Genomic DNA, 21926 nt, shown 5'->3' with positions numbered 1-21926 from the left:
TTTTGAAGTCAGTTTTAAATTCTTGGTGGATAATTATTCCCAGGTAGGCCAATCAACTCATCCCAGACTTGTGCTTCTGTTGCAGGAGGTGGTGGGCAAGCTACTCTCGGACCTCCATTGACGCCCACCTCGGTCAAGCAGCAGGAGGTGCAAACCCTCCACCTGGTAGAGCGACACCCCAGTCCCTTCTTGCTGTTCACCCCTTGGCTCCAATCCAGAACTAAGCAGTCAGAGATCAAACCAGTGAACTCTCAATCCACGGAACCAAGCTCTAATATTCAGGCTATGAGCAGGGGATAAAAGCAACGCCCTGGACCAGCGGGGGATAAATCAGCGCCCGAGACCAGCGCGAGACCACGAGGAGATAAAGCAGTGCCCGAGACCACAAGGAGATAAAGCTGCACCCAAAACCAGCGCGAACAGACCTGTGAGGGGAGAGGGGAAAAAAAATCAAAGTGTGACGTCACAGGAAAGCATGTAAGGATGGTGAGCATTTCTCTATTTCTCTCTCTTTTTCTAAACTTGGGCATTGGTTTAAAACAAGTGCCATGATACAATTTAAAAACTATACATAGATAATTTGATATTTCAAAACTTGAAAACCTAATTAGTTAAAAAAAATACAATAGAAATGGCAAGACATGCGATGTGTTGCAGCTGTAGCATGTGGGAGCTGGTGGACACCAGTGTGATCCACAGCGACCACATCTGCAGTAAGTAGTGCCTACAACTCGAGGAATTTTGGTTGATGAGCTGCAGTACGAGCTGCAGAGCCTGCAATACATCAGGGAGGGGGAGAGTCACCTGGATGCTGTGTTCCATTTGGCAGTCACACCCCTTAGGTTAAATTATTCAAATTTGGGCCGTAGTTAGGAACAGGAGGGTGTGACTACCAGTGAGGAAGGTATGGGGATCCAGGATGTAGTGATGGAGGAGCCTCAGCCCTTGCAATTATCCAACAGATTCGAGGTTCTTACTCCATGTGTGGAGGAGAACAGGGACTGCAGGAAGGATGAGCAAACTGACTACAGCACTTGGTACAGAGGGCCATTCAAGTTGGGGGAATAAAAAGAAATGTAATAGTGGTAGGGGACAGTATAGTTAGGGGATAGATACAGTTCTCTGCAGCCGAGAGCGTGAGTCCCGAAGGCTGTGTTGCCTGCCTGGTGCCAGGGTTAAGGACATCTCCTCTGGGCTGGAGAGGAACTTGGGAGTGTGAGGGGGAAGATCTAGTTGTCGTGGTCCATGTAGGAACCAACGACATAGGTAGGTCAAAGAAAGAGGTTCTGCTGAAGGGAGCACGAGTAGAATTGAATCATGCGGGCTTATCAAATAACTAGGTCTGTAGAGAGTTTTAAACTAAATAATGGGGGGGGGGGGGGAAGACACGGTTCACGTGAGTGGAAATTTAAAAAGTCAAAGAGAAAGGAGAAGGCAAATGTGCAGGGTAGCAATAGAGGTAATGATAACAAGAAGGGACAGAGCGTATAAAGAAAAGAGTGCACCAGAAAAAGTGGGGTCAGAGTAGGGAAAAATGGTTAAAAAAAACCCACAAAATTAAAAGCTCTTTATCTGAATTCACACAGCATTCATAACAAGATAGATGAGTTGAAGGCACGAACAGAAATAAATGGGGATGATTTGATAGTTTTTATAGAGGTGTGGTTGCAAGGTGACCAAGGCTGGGAATTGAATATTCAGGGGTACAGGTATTTGACATTTCAGAAGGAAAGGCAGAAAGAAAAAGGAGGTGGGGTATCTCTGTTAACAAAGGACGGGATCAGTGCAGTAGTGAGAAACGATATTGGCTCAGAAGATCAAGATGTAGAATCAGTTTAGGTGAAGATAAGAAATAATAAGGGAAATAAGTCACTGGTGGGAGTAGTCTATAGGCCCCCTAACAGTAGCTACACTGTAGGACAGAGTATAAATCAAGAAATAATAGAGGCTTGTAAAAAAAGGGCGATTTTAATCTTCATATTGATTGGACAAATCAAATTGGCAAAGGGTAGTCTTGAGGACGAGTTCATAGAGTGTATTCTAGATGGTTTCTTAGAACAATACGTTGTGGAACCAACCATGGAGCAGGTTATTTCAGATCTGGTAATGTGCAATGAGACAGGATTAATGAATGATCTCATAGTAAAGGATTCTCTAGGGAAGAGTGATCATAGCATGATAGAATTTCAAATTCAGTTTGAGGGTCGGAAACTTGGGTCTCAAACTAGTCTCCTAAACTTAAATAAAGGCAATTACATAGGTATGAAGATATAGTTGGCTAAAGTGGATTGGGAAAATAGATTGAGTAAGATGGTCATCATCATCATCTAGGCGATCACTCGAATGAGGATGACTTGCTTCCACGAGTTCACAGGTGTTTCAATGAAAGACCCGATGTTCCAGTCCTGAACTCCAATTGAGGGGGTGAAAGATGCCTGTGCGTGAATTTTTTTAACGTGTGGTGGCCTTTGCACACCAGCCACCACACGGGCTTGACAGAGCTAGGTCTTGGTCCAGTGGCAAGGATTAACCGAGACGATTGGAGACCTGCTCTACTGCACGGACCTAGCGCGTGCACATAGCACAGTGTGGGCTGGTCCGTGCTGCCCCTGGGCCCTCGGCTCTTCTGGGCCCCGTACCCTCATCTGTCACACCTCCGCCATGATCTCTCACCGCTCATCTGCCTCGACCTTCCCACTCCTCTGTATCTGAGCCCTGCTGTTCCAGCTCTTTTAAAGCCCGACCTGCGGAGCCGATTTTGAGATGGGTGACTGGGTGACATCATCAAAACCCTGATCGCCGTTTTGGAGTGTGGGCAGATAAGATGGTAGAAAAGCAGTGGCAGACATTTAAGGAGATATTTCATAGCAAAGATATATTCCAGTGAGAAAGAAGGACGCTAAGAGAAGGATGAACCCATCCGTGGCTAACTAAGGAAATTAAGGATGGTATCAAATTGAAAACAAAGGCATACAATGTTGCGAAGATTAGTGGTAACCCAGAGGATTGGGAAATTTTTAGAAACCAGCAAAGGACAACTTAATAAAATGAGAGAGGGAACTAGCAAGAAATATAAAAATGGACAGTAAGAGCTTCTACAGGTATATAAAAAGGAAGAGAGTAGCTAAAGTAAACGTTAGTCCCTTAGAGGATGAGACTGGAGAATTAATAGACAAATGGCAGACTTTGAACAAATATTTTGTTAACGGTCTTCACACTAAAAGCATCCCAATAATAATAGATAATCAAGGGGCTAGAGGGAGGGGGGGGAAACTTAAAACAATCACCATCACTAGAGAAAAAGTACTAGGCAAATTAATGGGACTAAAGGTGGACAAGTCCCCTGGACCTGAAGGCCATGAATCTTAGAATTGGCTGCAGAGATAGTGGATGCATTAGCTGTAATCGACCAAAATTCCCTGGATTCTGGAGAGATCCCAGCAGATTGTAAACCGCAAATGTAACGCCCCTATTCAAGACAGAGAGTCAGGATAAATGGTTCATTCTCTGGTTGGCAACCAGTAACGAGTGGGGTGCCGCAGGGATCAGTGCTGGGACCCCAACTATTTACAATCTATATTAACGACTTGGCTATGTTACACTCAGTCCCTTCTTCCAAGTTTGCTGACAATACAAAGATGGGAGGAAAAGCAATGTGTGAGGAGGACACAAAAAATCTGCAAAAGGACATAGACAGGCTAAGTGAGTGGGCAAAAATTTGGCAGATGGAGTATAATGTGGAAAGTGTGAGGTCATGCACTTTGGCAGAAAAAAATCAAAGAGCAAGTTCTTATTTAAATGGAGAAAGATTGCAAAGTGCTGCAGTACAGCGGGAACTGGGAGTACTTGTGCACGAAACACAAAAGGATAGTATGCAGATACAGCAAGTGATCAGGAAGGCCAATGGTATCTTGGCCTTTATTGCAAAGGGGATGGAGTATAAAAGCAGGGAAGTCTTGCTACAGTTATACAGGGTATTGGTGAGGCCACACCTGGAATACTACGTACAGTTTTGGTTTCTATATTTATGAAAAGATACACAGGTAACTTTGGATTATCCGTACACTGATCCAACGGGAAACCAGGATTTAAAATTCTGTTGCTACAAGTGAAAAGACAGCTCCAAATAATTTGGAAAAATCATCTTCCAAACACGGTGCTTATTTGTATTTGCTCATTCTCTTCTCTCACACACATTCTCTCTCATTCACCATAAAAATCACCCTCCTCTGCCCTTTCTTTGCTGGTGTGAGTGTGCGCGCTGCTGCAGCCACTATCTCTCGCGGCCGCCGTTGATGTTGGGAAAGGGGGCAGTGCCGGCAACAGGTTCCAGGCACAGAACCTGTACATGCATGCTGGTAATGTCCATCTTTTGTTACTGTCTGTAGCTGATTAATGAATTAATACAAAGTTTTAACTTTAAAATATAGACTCACCCTAACGGAAAAATCGTTTACCCGGAATAGCCCAATCTCCGAGGGACCCGGATAATCAAGAGTTGCCTGTACTTGCTTTGGAGGCAGTTCAGAGAAGATTCACTCGGTTGATTCCGGGGATGTGGGGGTTAACTTATGAGGAAAAGTTGAGTAGGTTGGGCCTCATTGGAGTTCAGAAGAATGAGAGGTGATCGTATCGAAACGTGTAAGATTATGTTGGAGGTGGAGAAGAGGCCAGGTCGCCAGTGGGGAAGGGGAGCGCCAGTCGTCGCTGAAGGAGGAGGGGAGGCCAGTCATCCTTGAGGAGGAAGTCATCTGCCTTCTGTTGCCACGGGAGGTCCAGCTGTCGTCGAAGAGGCCCAGACTCTGTCGTGGAGGAGAGGCCCATCTGCCGTCGCTGGAGATGTGGCGACCTGGCCTCTTATCCACCTCCAACACATGGTGAGTTCCATGGCTGTGATCCCTCTGCCCTTCCACCCTGAACCCCGGTGGGCCACTGACCCTCCCAATGCCTGTCCCCAACCAGGCCTCGGACCACCTGCCACCGCTTTGATATCGACATCGCCGCTCTAAGACCCGGCGAGCAGGGGAAGGCCAGCTCGAGGAACAAGGTGGAGGTCACACCACCTTCTAGAAAGGGAAACCAGAAGAAAAACGCCACCTCCACGGAGTCGGCTTCGCCATCAAAAACGAGCTGGTTGACCGCCTCAAACAGTCCCCCTGCGAGACTAACGAACGCCTCATGACTCTTCGACTCACCCTATCCCGGAACCAGTGTGCCACAGTCATCAGTGCGTATGCTCCGACACTCTATGCAACTGATGAGGCCAAAGAGAGTTTTTGCACCAACCTCTCAAAATCCCTGTCCCGCGTCCCCACGGGTGACAAACTGATCCTCCTCGGTGACTTCAACGCCAGAGTCGGCAAGGACACAGACCTCTGGGGGGGCATGATTGGCAGAGAGGAGGTAGGGAAAACCAACTCCAGCGGTACCCTACTCCTGACAAAATGTCTAGAGCATGAACTTGTCATCACCAACACCTTGTTCCGCCAGAGAGATAAATACAAGGCATCGTGGCAACACCCTCGCTCCAAACACTGGCACCTGCTCGACTATGTCATTGTCCGAGCCAGGGATCGCAAGGATGTGCGCCATGACAGGAGCTGACGACTGCTGGACGGACCACCGCCTAATCCGATCCATCATTGACATCTACATAGCCCCAAAGCGGAGGGGGCAGCAGAAGCAGTGTTGCAAAAAAGTCAATGCCGGAGCACTTAAGGACCCAGCTAAGAGAGCCCTATACTGCCAGCGTCTCACAGCTAACCCAGCGTGCCTTGATGACCCCGAGACGCAGAATGCCCACAGCACTTGGTCTGCACTCCAGGCCTCCATAACCAGCACCTGCAAAGAGACACTCGGTTACTCAACCAGGAAACACCAGGACTGGTTTGATGAGAATGATCAGGAGATCCAAGAGCTAATAGATCGCAAGCACAGGGCATTTCTGAGCCTTAAACAACCCAAATTGGGAGCAGCAAAGCAGCATTACAGACGGCTCAAGGCTGAGGTCCAACAAAAAACCCAGGACCTAAAGAACAGGTGGTGGATGGAGAAAACACAGGAGATACAGCAGCTGGTCGACAACCATGATATGCGAGGATTCTTCATCGCAGTCAAGGCCATCTACGGCCCAAACACCCAAGAGCCCACCCCACTCCTGGCCAATGGGGAAACACTCATCAAGGACACCGAGGCCCGCTGGAAGGACCACTTCGAGGATCTCCTCAATCAAGACTCTGCCTTTGACTCGAGTGTTCTCAGCTCCATCCTGCAGCATGCTACCCGCCACCACCTCAGTGAGACCACAACACTGCACGAGGTAGAAAAAGCCATACGACAGCTTAAAAACAACAAGGCTATGGGTGCGGACGGAATCCCTGCTGAGGCATTGAAGTATGGCGGAGAGGCACTGCTGGCGTGAATACACAACCTCATCTCTCTCATCTGGAGAGAAGAGAGCATGCCGGGGGATCTCAGAGATGCAGTAATCATGACCATCTTTAAAAAAAGGGGACAAGTCTGACTGCAGCAACTACAGAGGAATCCCCCTGCTATCAGCCATTGGGAAAGTTGTCGCTAGAGTCCTCCTCAACCGACTTCTTCCCGTGGCAGAGGAGCTCCTCCTGGAGTCTCAGTGCGGATTTCGTCCCCTCCGGGGCACAATGGACATGATTTTTGCAGCGCGACAGCTACAGGAAAAATGCAGGGAACCTGAATGGCCTTATACATGGCCTTCTTCGACCTTACAAAGGCATTTGATTCTGTCAACCGTGAGAGTCTATGGAGCGTCCTCCTCCATTTCGGATGCCCCCAAATGTTCGTCACCATCCTCCGCCTGCTCCACGACGACATGCAGACCGTGATCCTTACCAACGGATCCATCACAGACCAAATCCACGTGCGACCGGGGTCAAACAGGGCTGCATCATCGCCCCAACCCTCTTCTCAATCTTTCTCCACCTCACAGTCAACCAGCTCCCCGCTGGAATGGAATTAAACTACAGAACCAGTGGGAACCTGTTCAACCTTCGCCATCTCCAGGCCAGGTCCAAGACCACCCCAACCTCTGTCGTCGAGCTACAGTACGCGGACGACGCCTGCGTCTGCGCACATACAGAGGCTGAACTCCAGGCCATTGTCGACGTATTTACTGAGGCGAACGAAAGCATGGGCCTTACGCTAAACATCCGTAAGACATCCTCCACCAGCCTGTCCTCAACGCACAGCACTGCCCCCCCAGTCATCAAGATCCACACGCGGCCCTGGACAACGTGGATCACTTCCCATATCTCGGGAGCCTCCCATCAACAAGAGCAGGCATCGACAACGGGATCCAACACCACCTCCAATGCGCCAGTGCAGCCTTTGGCTGCCTGAGGAAAAGAGTGTTTGAAGACCAGGCCCTCAAAACTGCTACCAAGCTCATGGTTTACATGGCCCAGAGACATGGACCATGTACAGTAGACACCTCAAGTTGCTGGAGAAATATCACCAACGATGTCTTCACAAGATCCTACAAATCCCCTGGGAGGACAGATGCACCAACTTCAGCGTCCTCATTCAGGCTAACACCCCCAGCATTGAAGCACTGACCACACTCGATCAGCTCCGTTGGACAGGCCACATAGTCCACATGCCAGACACGAGACTCCCAAAGCAAGTGCTCTACTCAGAGCTCCTTCACGGCAAATGAGCCAAAGGTGGGCAGCGGAAACGCTACAAGGCCTCCCTGATAAAGTGCAACATCCCCACTGACACCTGGGAGTTCCTGGACCAAGACCGCCCTAAGTGGAGGAAGTGCATCCGAGAGGGCACTGAGCACCTCGAGTCTCATCGCCGAGAGCATGCAGAAATCAAGCGCAGACAGCGGAAAGAGCGAGCGACAAATCAGTCCTACCCATCCCTTTCCTCAACGACTATCTGTCCCACCTGTGACAGAGTCTGTGGCTCTCATATAGGACTGTTCAGCCACCAAAGAACTCACTTCAGGAGTGGAAGCAAGTTTTCCTCGATTCTGAGGGACTGCCTATGATGATGATGATGATGATAAGATTATGAGGGGGCTTGACAAGGTGGATGCAGAGAGGATGTTTCCACTGATGGGGGAGACTAGAACTAGAGGGCACGATCTTAGAAATAAGAGGCCACCCATTTAAAACAGAGATGAGGAGAAATTTCTTCTCTGAGGGTTGTAAATCTGTGGAATTCGCTGCCTTAGAGAGCTGTGGAAGCTGGGACATTGAATAAATTTAAGTCAGAGATAGAGTGTTTCTTAAACTAAAAGGGGATAAGGGGTTATGGGGAGTGGGCGGGGAAGTGGAGCTGAGTCCATGATCAGATCAGCCATGATCTTATTAAATGGCGGAGTAGACTCAAGGGGCTGTATGGCCTACTCCTGTTTCTATTTCTTATGTTCTTATGTAAAGGAGGGAGACAGAAAGAAGGAAACTATAGACCAGTTGGCCTAACATCTGTTATTGGGAAAATGCTGGAGTCCTTTATTAAGGAAGTAATGGTAGGACATTTAGAAAATCATCATAAAACCATGCTGACTCTGATTGATTGTATGAAAGGGAAATCATGTTTGACAAATTTGCTACAGTTCTTTGAGGATATAACGAGCAGGGTGGAGAAAGGGGAACCAGTAGATGTAATGTTTTGGATTTCCAGTAGGCATTCGATAAGGTGCCACATAAAAATTTTTTTTTTTTTTTTTGCAGAGCAGGTCTCCAGTCGTCTTTGTTAAGCCTTGCCACTGGATCAAGACCTAGCTCTGTCAAGCCTGTGTGATGGCTGGTGTGCAACGGTCACCACACGCTAAAAAAATCCACGCACAGGCAAGAACCCCCTTAATTGGAGTTCCGGAATGGAACATCGGGTCCTTCATCAAAACACCTGTGAACTCGTGGAAGCAAGTCATCCTCGTTCGAGGGACCGCCAATGAATAAATGAATGAATGATGACATAAAAGGTTACTGCACAAGGTAAAAGCTCACAGGATTGGGGGTAATATATTTTAGCATGGATAGAGGATTGGCTAACTAACAGACAACAGAGAGTCGAGATAAATGGGTCCTTTTCAGGTTGGCAAACTGTAACTAGTGGGGTGCAACAGAGATCAGTGCTGGGGCCTCAACTATTTACAATCTATATTAATGACTTGGATGAAGGGACCAAGTGTAATGTAGCCAAATTTGCTGATGATACAAAGATAGGTGGAAAAGCAAGTTGTGAGGAGGACACAAATAATCTGCAAAAGGATATAGATAGGCTAAGTGAGTGGGCAAAATTTGGCAGATGGAATATAATGTAGGAAAATGTGAAGTTATCCATTTTGGTAAGAAAAATAAAAAAGCAAATTATTATTTAAATGGAGGGAGACTACAAAATGCTGTGGTACAGATGGATCTGGGGGTCCTTGTACATGAAACACAAAACGTTAGGATGCAGGTACAGCAAGTAATTAGGAAGGCAAATGGAATGTTGGCCTTTATTGCAAGGGATGGAATATAAAAGTAGGGAAGTTCCTACTACAACTGTACAGAGTATTGGTGAGACCACACCTGGAGTACTGCGTACAATTTTGGTCATCTTATTTAAGGAGGGATATACTTGCATTGGAGGCAGTTCAGAGAAGGCTCACTAGGTTGATTCTTATGAAGAAAGGTTGAGCCCATACTCATTGGAGTTTAGAAGAACAACAGGTGATTTTATTGAAATGTATAAGATTCTGAGGGGGCTCGACAGGGTAGATGCAGAGATTATGTTTCCCCTCATGGGAAAATCTAGAACTAGGGGGCATAGTTTCAGAAGGAATTTCTTCTCAGAGGGTCTTGAATCTTTGGAATTCTCTACCCTAGACAGCTGTGGAGGTTGGGTCATTGAATATATTTAAGGTAGAGATAGACAGATTTTTGAACGATAGGGGAGTTAAGAGTTATGGAGAGCAGGCAGAGAAGTGGAGTTGAGGCCAAGGTCAGATTAGCCATGATCTTATTGAATGGCGGAGGCGGCTCGAGGGGCCAAAAGGTCGACTCCTGCTCCTATTTCTTAAATTCTTATTGTTCTAAAGGAAAATAGGAACAGGATTAGGCCATTTAGCCCCTCGAGCTATTCTGCCAGTCAATCCAATCATGGCTGAACTGTACCTCAAATCCATTTACTCACCATTGCTTCATATCCCTTGCCTAATAAAAATGTAACGATCTCAGTCTTGAAAGTTTCAATTCATCTCCAACATCCACAGCCTTTTGGGGAGAGAATTCAAGATTTCGACTACCCTTTGTGAAAAGGAGCTTCCTGATTTTCCTCATTAACACTAATTTGAATGTTACTTCCCCTTGCTCTTGGTTCCCCCACCAAGGGCAATAGTTTCTCTCCGTCTATTGAGTCACTGGCCTTGGTTTTCTTCCTCAGCACCCAGGCACAAGAGCTTCAGTGGCTAGAAGCACCCACGTTGTCAATCTCAGTCTTCTCAAACTAATTGATTGTACAATTCCTACTCCACTTTAAGCCATGCAATCCCAAACACCATTCCCATGACGAGAAGAACATAAGAACATAAGAATTAGGAACAGGAGTAGGCCATCTAGCCCCTCGAGCCTGCTCCGCCATACAACAAGATCATGGCTGATCTGGCCGTGGACTCAGCTCCACTTACCCGCCCGCTCCCCGTAACCCTTAATTCCCTTATTGGTTAAAAATCTATCTATCTGTGACTTGAATACATTCAATGAGCTAGCCTCAACTGCTTCCTTGGGCAGAGAATTCCACAGATTCACAACCCTCTGGGAGAAGAAATTCCTTCTTAAGTCGGTTTTAAATTGGCTCCCCCGTATTTTGAGGCTGTGCCCCCTAGTTCTAGTCTCCCCGACCAGTGGAAACAACCTCTCTGCCTCTAACTTGTCTATCCCTTTCATTATTTTAAATGTTTCTATAAGATCACCCCCATCCTTCTGAACTCCAACGAGTAAAGACCCAGTCTACTCAATCTATCATCATAAGGTAACCCCCTCATCTCCGGAATCAGCCTAGTGAATCGTCTCTGTATCCCCTCCAGAGCCAGTATATCCTTCCTTAAGTAAGGTGACCAAAACTGCACGCAGTACTCCAGGTGCGGCCTCACCAATACCCTATACAGTTGCAGCAGGACCTCCCTGCTTTTGTACTCCATCCCTCTCGCAATGAAGTCCAACATTCCATTCGCCTTCCTGATTACCTGCTGCACCTGCAAACTAACTTTTTGGGATGGCCTAATGGATAAGACGTATGACTTCGATTACAACCGCAAAGTTATCAGAAGATTGCAGGTTCGAGTCCTGCCGCGGTCAACTTAGCTCGCTACGTGAAATTTTTCCAAAAAGAGTTTCATGCACAGTTTCATGCACAAGGACCCCCAGGTCCCTCTGCACCTCAGCATGTTGTAATTTCTCCCCATTCAAATAATATTCCCTTTTACTGTTTTTTTTCCCCCAAGGTGGATGACCTCACACTTTCCGACATTGTATTCCATCTGCCAAACCTTAGCCCATTCGCTTAACCTATCCAAATCTCTTTGCAGCCTCTCTGTGTCCTCTACACAACCCGCTTTCGCACTAATCTTTGTGTCATCTGCAAATTTTGTTACACTACACTCTGCCCCCTCTTCCAGGTCATTTATGAAGACCATGCAACCTCTGCTAATTCCAATGGGGAGTGAGACGAGACAACATATGAAAATGAGGGAATGCTGTGCTCTAACAGCCAGTTTGACATCAGGAACTGACTGCAATCCCCCTCCATCACTGCATCTCTCTTCACGTGATTTCAAAAAAGGTTTTGCCAGAACAGCAAAATTGCACTCCAGTATTAAATTCTACATCACATCACTAAATTGACATGATCTCAATATTTCATGCGTGTTCTGCTGCCATTTCAGATTGGTATATTACCAAAAACAAGATACTGGAACTTTAGAAAAAACAAGCCTTCTTTATTGACGTACCTAACTCATCATCATCATCATAGGCAGTCCCTCGGAATCGAGGAAGGCTTGCTTCCACTCTAAAAATGAGTCCTTAGGTGACTGAACAGTGCCTGTCACAGGTGGGACAGATAGTTGTTGAGGGTAAGGGTGGGTGGGACAGATTTGCCACACGCTCATTCCTCTGCCTGCGCTTGATTTCTGCATGCTCTCAGTGATGAGACTCAAGGTGCTCAGCGCCTCTCAGATGCACTTTCTCCACTTAGGCGGTCTTTGGCCAGGGACTCCCAGGTGTCAGTGGGGATGTTGCACTTTATCAAGGAGGCTTTGAGGGTGTCCTTGAAATGTTTCCTCTGCCCACCTTTGACTCGTTTGCTGTGAAGCAGTTCCGAGTAGAACGCTTGCTTTGGGAGTCTTGTGTCAGGCGTGCGAACTACCAGCTTAATGGTACGATTATGGTCAAAATATATGGTTTAACTTTTACAATTCATTGAATCCAACTGTCTGGTATATAAAGCCAGCCGTTAGTAAGTGACAATACAAATCTCTTTTTGTTTGCACATGATAAAGGGGGAAAGAAAGTCTAGACAGAATACATATTGTTCCAAGTACTCCCTATTTTTAATAGGAGAAAATAGTCATCTCGTTATAAAGTTTCTTTGACTATTTTATTGATGACATGGAGCCCCTAAAACAGGTATCTTATTCCAAGCAATATTTCAAGATGCAGATTTCCCTGACTAGTAGGATGGCTCCCAGAGTGGCCCTCATTTCACTTCACCTCCTCCCCAGCTCCAGCTGTTTACAATTGAGCCTCTCTGCAACGCTCCCATTAACCACAATCACTGAAGTAGGCCAGCAGGTAGGAAATCGGATATTTTAAAATGAAAATATCACAAGAAATGTGTAAGACTATTAAAAAAAGCATACTTTGAACAAAATGAATACAAAAGTATTTGTTGCTGACACACAAATAGGTTTTGTTTACTATATCCGTACATCAATTGAATGAGACACAAGATATATAAAGTGATCGTTTTTTTTCCTCCACAGCCACCTCCCCCAATCGAGAACATGTTTGAATGTGTTTGAATGTGTTCCACTGTGCCCAAATACACTGATTGATGACCTCGGTATGCTGTTCTCAGAGGCTGAGCATTTGATCAGTCAGGTTTGGGCTGGTAGCCACAAAAAAGTTTCTGTAACTGTAGATCAAGCTGTGTACTTGTTGAATCAAAAAGAGACACAGCGCTTCATGTTCAAATACAATATTATTCAAGCAGCATAAAGCCAAACAAAGCAGAAAGGAAGAAATACTTCACAGTAATCGTGGTGTGATACAGAACAGTGAAGCTATTCAACCACAGCATTTCTTTTGTAAGATTAATGAAATACCGCTTTCCTGTTATATCATGGAATTGGAGGTTACATTTTGGGTTTTTAAACACAACATATTTTCCTTGTTTTCAGTGTCACCAGGCACTCCTGGAAGCAGACTTTGCATCCCCTGTAAACCAGAGCGTGCCGTTACCTGTCCAATAGGCTTGGCCTCGCCAACTAAAATAAGTCGCTATTTGGAAAACACTAAAATTCTCTTCCAGCCTCCCCCAAATCCCCAGTTTGAAGTTTGAATTGTGAATTTGATTTAGTTTCTAGATTCATTAGGAAAAAGAGGGAGCTAATTTGAAATGTGCAAGATTGTGACGAAAATTCACTAAAAGTTGCTGCAGGCTAATTGCTCACTGAGGTGAAGTGTTGAAATACCACGGGGGGTGGCGAGGGAGGGGCAATCAAGTTAGGACTAAGGAGGGAAGTTGAACATCGCTGTTCACCTAAAACAGTTAGGGAACGCAGATAGTGTAAATTGGCTCAATAGATAATGATTGCATTTGCGCAGAGAGGAGAGATGCAAGGTTATGATGAGTCAGCGGGTGTACATTGTGTGAAGTAACAAGCTGTTTGAGCATGATGCCCTTTTCCCTGTGCCTACAGGTTCTGATTTAGAAAATATGCTAACCCACTTGCACATTCTTCACTTCTCAGAGTCCTTTGGCCTCCCAAGTGTTGTACTTTATTCTTTCTCCGAAGTTGCAGGAGATTTGTTCCCATCCTCTCCTGCTCCAGTAGCCCAGAATAGCTTGTTCACTAATTTTATTTCCCCCCACTCCTCCACCTTCCAGTAGAGAAGAACAAGGCATCTGCCCTGAACTTGTCTACTGAAAGCACATGTGAAAGTAGGAACTCCCATCTGTGGGGAGTCGCACCCACAGACCCATCACACAGCAGGTCGTGTGACACTCAAGCTGCTTTTCGTAACTTCTTTACCAAGAGAGTAGTGAGAATGTGGAACTCACTACCACATGGAACAGTTGAGGCGACTCGTATTGATACATTTAAGGGGAGGCTAGATAAGGGAGAAAGGAATAGAAGGATATGCTGATAGGGTTTGATGAAGTAGAATGGGAGGGAGCTCGTGTGGAGCATTAACACCGGCATAGACCAGTTGGGCTGAATGGCCTGTTTGTGTGCTGTATATTCTATGTAATCAGGTGTGACAAGACCTCAGTCTCAATGACCCCCGCTGCCTCTGCTCCTGCTGACTGGAATGCTTCACATGCTGCCATATGATGCCCCCCGTCTCTGCCAGGCCGAGATTCGGGCTACAAACTAACCGGAAATTGTATTTTAACACAAACCCATCTCGGAGTTTTACACATTTGGATTCAAGACCAAGTGCAATAGGGTTAGGGGATTGGCAGCAGGGAGAGGGGGAGGGGGGGCGGAACAGGAGAGCATGGGAGAGAAGGGGAGGAGATGGGGATTCAAGGAGAATGGGGGAAAGAGAGGTGGACAGGAAGAGGAAAGAGGACGGGGGAGGAAGAGCTGGTAATGAAGGAGAAGGGGGGCATGCGAGTGGATCAGGAGAGCTGTTCGAGGAGGGGGAAGAGGACAGATTGGAGACGGACTGGAGGATGTTTCCCAGGGCCTGGTCATTTTGATGCAATTTGAAGGGGGGCAGGGTTTAGAGTGGTCAAGGATCCTTTTCCCTAATTTCAGGGGTTGGGAGGAAGAATATTCAGTAGGCTTGGGAGGATGTCCCTGCTCAGGGAGGGGGTCCAAAGTATCGCTGTGTGGCGATGAAGTGATTTCAAACCAGGCTGAGAGCATCTGGCCCAGGAAACCATGCTACGTCAGGAAAAACTGCACCAGGACTACTTCACAAGGAAAATCATTCATCCCAATGCAAGTTGTTAACATATCTGAAATGCTTCCTTTGAAAACAAAGATCCCCTCGAGATGATTTTTGTGCCAACCACAAGGCAACAGTAACCCCCCCCAAGTACCAACTATAAACACTGCTGCAAGAAATAGAGCAAGACTTCGGGATGAGGGCAAAAAAGCGAAATGTGAACAGACTTTCAAACAACTGCAAGTGCAAACTCATACATGCACAGTTCATTGTTGCTCCCGTGGCGTGCAATGTAATCCATGATATCAACAGGGGAGGTCTCACTGCACCTGGAGACTTGGGTCTTGACTGAACAACTTCTTAACAGAGATTCTAATATACAAAAACATCAGTTATTAGTTATTACATGAAATGTACCCTTGTACATACTTGTGGAATTGTTATTAGGCTGCACTGATGCATTCCTTAAGGATGGGAACATGAGAAGACATCCAGAACTACTTCACAGCAAAATCATTCATTCCAAAACCTAGGCTGGCAATTTCCTCAGAACTGCTGTAACTTCGCCAGTAAACCTCCGGAACAGGAGCAGTTCGGAGGAAATTCCCAGATGCAGTGTGCTGTCATCAGACACCAATCTTCTAACTCTCATCGATTTGCAGCTTGTTAATCGGAATGCATTTCACACACTGCATTTTACCTGCTAAACTGGACTGAGAGCTTGTGTAAAACCAGGCTGAGATCAGTGCAGTTACATAACCCCCATGCATTACATACCTTATACTTCAGATGCGAGAGAGCGCGCAAGTGCTAAGAGAGAGCCATAAAGAGAGGAAGAGCAAGAGAGCCAGGGAAAACAAGAGCGAGCTAGAGAGAACGAGAAAGAATTTTCATGAATATAGTTGCTTTCGAGACCTCAGACTGTCCCAAATAGATGATCAGGCCATTTATCTCATTGCTGTTTGTAGGAGCTGACTGTGCACAAACTGCTTGCTGCATTTCCTACATCACAACAGTGACTACACTTCAAAAGTACTTCACTGGCTGTAAAACGCTTTGGGACATCCCAAGGCATGAAAGGCGCTATATAAATGCAAGTTCTTTCTTTCAAAGCATTTCATTATGAAAGGTAGGAAATTAATGAGGATCAGAAAGCTGCATATCAAAATTGGTTACCCAACAATTAAGATTCTGAAAATTATTTGCAAACCAGACATTGATCCCAACACGGTTACACTGAGGAAAAATTGATGGGGAAGGAAAATAGTCGGAGAAAATGCCCGTGACTTCCACAGCAGCAGAATCGCACAGCACCTGGTAATTGGTGAATTATCAGGACCCCAAGAACAGGAAACATTTGGTAACGAGAATAATTCACAATGTTTTTTTCTCATAGTCAAATTATATTTTACATAGGCAGCTAAAGTAGTGTTTTGTCAGCAAGAATTTAGATGGGGAAGGTCCTGCTTGACAAACCTTTACAACAGTGGAACTTGCTATATCAATTATCTGGACTTTCAGAAAACCTTGAGCGATAACGAATGAAACTAAAATCAGGTTTTGCATTCTTGGATCCAGGATGTTAATTGTGGAGTTCAGTGTTTCAAAATTGAGATTGTGGTTGTAATGCGCCAACCCAAAGTTCACCACGTCAAGAACAGTTATTGGGGCCGAGTGTCACTTCCTCTTGTACTAATCTCACTGTTGCTTGGAATTGTTTTCCATCTGACAATGAATAATGCAGATCTTGTAGTCCTTGTGAGAAATGAGACACAGCAGGTAAAAGTACAGGATTGTTCACCCATTACCCTTTCCTGTCACCCAACGCCTCCAATTTAAATTCTTATCTTCCTGTATAAATTCCTTCATAAACCCCCCCCCCCCCCACAAACTCCATGACTCTGGTCTGTTGTGAACCCCTTCCCTTCACCCCACCATTGACAGCCATGCCTTCAGTGATCTAAGCCTCATGCTCTGGAACATTTTCCTATCTAAACGCAAGCTATTGTTATTGTTATTGTTTAAACCAACTATCCAAGAAAATATTCTGGTGGATGCAACACTTATTACAGTACAACCAGATGTCAGGCCAGCTAATTGGGGTTTGGTGTGAAATTATAGCAATTATACTCCCAAGTTGACAAAAAACAAACTACTGCAGATGCTGGAAATGTAAAATATAAACTGAAGATGAAGGGGCATTGACCTGAAACGTTGACTCTCTCTCCCTGTCCCTGCAGATGCTGCCTGACCTGCTCGGTGTTTCCAGCATCGCCTCTTGTTACATACTCCAAGCTGAACTGGATTTGGGCTGACTTCAGAAGTGTTTCAGCTCAAACAATGCTGCGTATGTCCGCAAAACATGATGCTTAATCACAGGCCGTTATTTCTGTCCCTTAAGAACTCACCCAATGACTCACTCTCTTTCCAGGTGAAACAGCAATTTATTTGTACTTCTTTCAATTTAGTATCATCATAGGCAGTCCCTCGAAATCGAGGAAGACTTGCTTCCACTCTAAAAGTGAGTTCTTAGGTGGCTGAACAGTCCAATACGGAAATTGCAGACTCTGTCACAGGTGGGACAGGTTTTCCACACGCTCCTTCCGCTGCCTGCGCTTGTTTTCTGCATGCTCTCGGCGACGAGACTCGAGGTGCTCAGCACCCTCCCGGATGCACTTCCTCCACTTAGGGTGATCTTTGGCCAGGGACTCCCAGGTGTTGGTGGGGATGTTGCATTTTATCAAGGAGGCTTTGAGGGTGTCCTTGAAACATTTCCTCTGCCCACCTGGGGCTTGCTTGCCGTGTAGGAGTTCTAAGTAGAGCGCTTGCTTTGGGAGTCTTGTGTCAGGACTATATTTGCTGCTCACGATGTGGTCTCCTCTACATTGGGGAGACCAAGCATAGATTGGGTGACTGCTTTGTGGAACACCACCGTTCCTTCCGCAAGTGTGACTCTGAGCTTCCAGCCGCCTGTCACTTTCATTCTCCACTGCATTCCTACTCTGTCCTCGGCCTCCAAAGAAGCTCACTGTAAGCTCGAGGAACAGCACCTCATCTTTCGTTTAGGCACTTTACAGCCTTCTGGACTCAACATCAAGTTCAACAATTTCAGACCGTAACCACTGCCAATCTTTGGCTCCTTTCTCTCCCCACCGCAGACCCTGTTTCTTTCTTTTTTTCTCCTTGTCCCTAATGGCAGTAGGTCATTATCCCGCTATTCACACCCTATCTTGACTAATGTTTTTCTAACTCCTGCCATTACCATTTAAATTCGGCCCATCATCCCTTTTGTCTCTCTAATCTCTCCTGTCTTCCACCCTATCACAGACCTTCCCTTTTGTTCTTTCTTCCCCTCCCACTTTCAGTGCTTGTTAAGAATGTGCTCTTTCCGAACACTCTCCAGTTCTGACAAAGGGTCATCAACCCGAAACGTTAACTCTGCTTCCCCTCCACAGATGCTGCCTGATCTGCTGCGATTTCCAGCATTTTCTGTTTTTATTCCAGATTCCAGCATCTGTAGTATGTTGCTTTTGTACTCTCACTCTGATGTTAAGAGTGATTTCTTTTGTTTGGTATCATGGTGAATCAGAAAAGTTGCTTTTTCCTGTTATGTGTCCAAATATCTTTGGGTGGAGGGAGGAAGGAGGACCTGCAAGTCGTTAGTATAGCAACTCGGCAAAAACAATATGGAATAAGTAACTAGCAATTTTTAGAGCTAAGTGCGCAGGAGTTTTTTTTTTTTAAAGTTACTCTCGCTTTTCTCAAGTATCTTTACACAACTCTCTCCAGTTTGCATAACATCCTTAGTAAGATGATAGAGACCCACTTCCAGGCCTGAACCAATGTTTCTCTATAAAGGAGCACAATGTGGTTACCATCCATCCAACTGTCCCTCCTTGTGGCGATGGAGGAGCCATGCCTAAACTCGAATCCCCAGGACAACTGGGCTAAGATCAGGAGTCACAGCCCCCAAACCTACATCTGAACATTTCAGCATTCCATCAAGTGTCGACATTTAAAACATAACACGAGTGAATCGAGACTGAAAACCAGTGTGGGGGGGGGGGGGCGGGGGGCGGGGGGGAGCACAATTCACCGCCACCTCCCAGCCCGAAATTCTCCAATTGCTTTTTTAGGGCGGGCGAGCAAGCGTCTGAGGTGGGGCGAGGGGCAGGGTGAGACCAGTAACAACAGATGTCGAATTGTGTTGAAAATCCCGTCAGGGCCCTTCAACTCTTTCCCACTGTGGTGCAGTGGGAAACTCAAGTCCATTCACCACAGATGGAATCTAAAGATGGCATGAGGCGCCTCATCAGGCAAGGCCAACACCTCAATTAAGGTCTTATTCTACCCTGCCAGAAACATCAAACTCCACCTCACCCAACACAATCTTTCCACTACCTCCAATTAAATAATTCCTTCAGGATCAGACCACATTTCAAAACCTCCCACGTGAGCCAACCTCCCTCAAAATGTATTGCACTTCCCAACAGACCTCTCCCAATACACTGACACCTCCCAACCAAAGGACAACACGGAAAGCTGGAAAAGACCAGGCAATGGAACCTAGGGCAGCAGATCTCAGAGGAGGACTCAGTCCCTCACATCTACCATCTGCAGCAGAAAGCACGAGTGCTATCTCAAGGTAACATTGAGGATATCACACCCCATAGATTCCAATGGACTCCGACACCCACAAATGTCTGGTACAGAATGGTATACGCTGTATATAGAGTGAAAGAGACGTCATCCAACGGTGGTTAAGGCAACGAAGTTATTCTATATTGCTGAAGTTTGCATGCAGAGCAGTTATACCCATGGCATTGATCGGAGAAGGGCTGTGTGTGTGCAAGAACAGTGGAAATCAAGAAGTGATTCGATAGATTCAATCGGACAGGAAACAAACTGGTTCTACTGACTGAGGGATCTAGAACAAGGGGACATGGATACAAGATTAAATGCAAGAGAATTAGAGCAGAGAGCAGGGGAAACCTTTTTACACAGAGTTGAGAGGCTGCAGAATACTCTACAGGAGTTAGTGATGGAAGCAGAGACCACGTCAGCTTTTAAGAATAGATTACATGGGCGTTTGAAAGAAAGGGTTTAAAGGAAACTGGGAACAGGGTGGGTATATGGGATTGGGATCAGGACTAGTACTCATTGAAGGATAAACACCAACACAGGTCAAATGTTGTAATGTCTAAATATGAATGTGACCACGAATTAGTAACTCCCTCCCAGCATTCCACAATCCTTCCCTACAGATAGATAGGATTCCTGATACACAATTCAGCTAAACCGCAGGCACTCAGCAAATTATCCCAACTCCAAACACTGCGCAATTGCCAATGAGTTCAGAGGAACATCAATAACCATAAAAGTGCCGACGTACTCCCCTGTACCTACCGTATAACAAAATCATTAATGGCGTTACAAAATATCTGTATGTACCCTCAGAAACTTTCAAAAACTAGTATGAGAGAGAGATACACACTCCTGGCAACACCTCAAATGTAAAATTCTCATCCTGGTTTACAAATCCCTGCATGACCTCGCCGCTCCCTAACTCTGCAACCTGCTCCAGCCCTACAAGCCTATGAGATGTCTGCACTCCTCCAATTCTGGCCTTTTGGGAATCCCCGACTCCCTTCACCCCACCATTGCCACAGAAGCGGGCACGTTCGTGCAAACATGATTTTCCCGCTATCATCATCATAGGCAGTCCCTCGGAATCGAGGAAGACTTGCTTCCACTACTAAAGTGAGTTCTCTTTGGTGGCTGAACAGTCCAACATGAGAGTCGCAGACTCTGTCACAGGTAGGACTGACATTTGTCGGGGGAAGGGTGGGACTGATTTGACGCATGCTCCTTCCACTGCCTGCGCCTGACCTCTTCACGCTCGCAGCGTTGAGATTCAAAGAGCTCAACGCCCTCCCAGATGCACTTTCTCCACCTAGGGTGGCCTTTGGCCAGGGTCTCCCAGGTGTCAGTGTGATGTCACACTTCACCAGGGAGGCTTTGAGGGTGTTCTTGTAACGTTTCCACTGCCCACCTTTTGCTCGGTTGCCATGAAGGAGCTCAGCGTAGAGCAATTGCTTGGGGAGTCTCGTGTCTGCCATGCGAACTAAGTGGCCTGCCCAGCAAAGCTGATCGAGTGTGGTTAGTGCTTCAATGCTGGGGATGCTAACCTGGGCGAGGACACTGATGTTGGTGCGTCTGTCCTCCCAGGGGATTTGTAGGATCTTGCGGAGACATCGTTGGTGGTATTTCTCCAGCGACTTGGTGTCTTCTGTACATTGTCCATGTCTCTGAGCCATACAGGAGGCAGGTATTACTACAGCCGTGTAGACCATGAGCTTGGTGGCAGTTTTGAGGGCCTGGTCTTCAAACACACTTTTCCACAGGCGGCGGAAGGCTGTAGACGTATCATGGGACACCAACTCCTCTTGCCTCCATTTAGTATCGGGCTCTAATCATTAGATGGCACTGCACCGCATTTTCTGTTCGAGACCCGAAGCGGAATTCTGTCAGCCACCGCGGTTTTCCTCATTCCTGGGAAGCAGAATCAGGTTGGATGGAGTCCCAAAGGGGCAGCGCTGTTAGAACAAAAAAGGAGGGATTTGGGTGAAGGAAGTTAGAGGCTGGAGAATGTGAGAAAGGAGAGCAGGGATAGAGGAAGGCTCTGGTCTGATTGGCAACCCACATGTACACATAGCTGATCAGAGCATAAAATCATAGATTACAAAGACAAGAGGCTTTGTAGAGAAAGAATAA

The 21926-nt window shown here is 46.3% G+C and overlaps 1 protein-coding gene across 1 annotated transcript in view; it reads right to left on the bottom strand.

The window, feature by feature from the left end:
• Window positions 1-21461, bottom strand: part of specc1la (sperm antigen with calponin homology and coiled-coil domains 1-like a) — a 477385-nt gene extending 455924 nt beyond the window's left edge. The window contains exon 1 of the mRNA XM_070888305.1: window positions 21341-21461. Coding sequence (XP_070744406.1) covers window positions 21341-21456 — 116 coding nt within the window. The 5' untranslated portion in view covers window positions 21457-21461. The remainder of the gene's footprint in view (window positions 1-21340) is intronic.
• Between the last annotated feature and the right edge of the window lie 465 nt (window positions 21462-21926).

This window comes from Pristiophorus japonicus, chromosome 8 (assembly GCF_044704955.1).
Source record: "Pristiophorus japonicus isolate sPriJap1 chromosome 8, sPriJap1.hap1, whole genome shotgun sequence".
Taxonomy (NCBI): Eukaryota; Metazoa; Chordata; class Chondrichthyes; family Pristiophoridae; genus Pristiophorus; species Pristiophorus japonicus.
The sequence above is the reverse complement of the archived record's forward strand: the minus strand, read 5'-3'. Positions and strand labels throughout refer to the sequence as shown.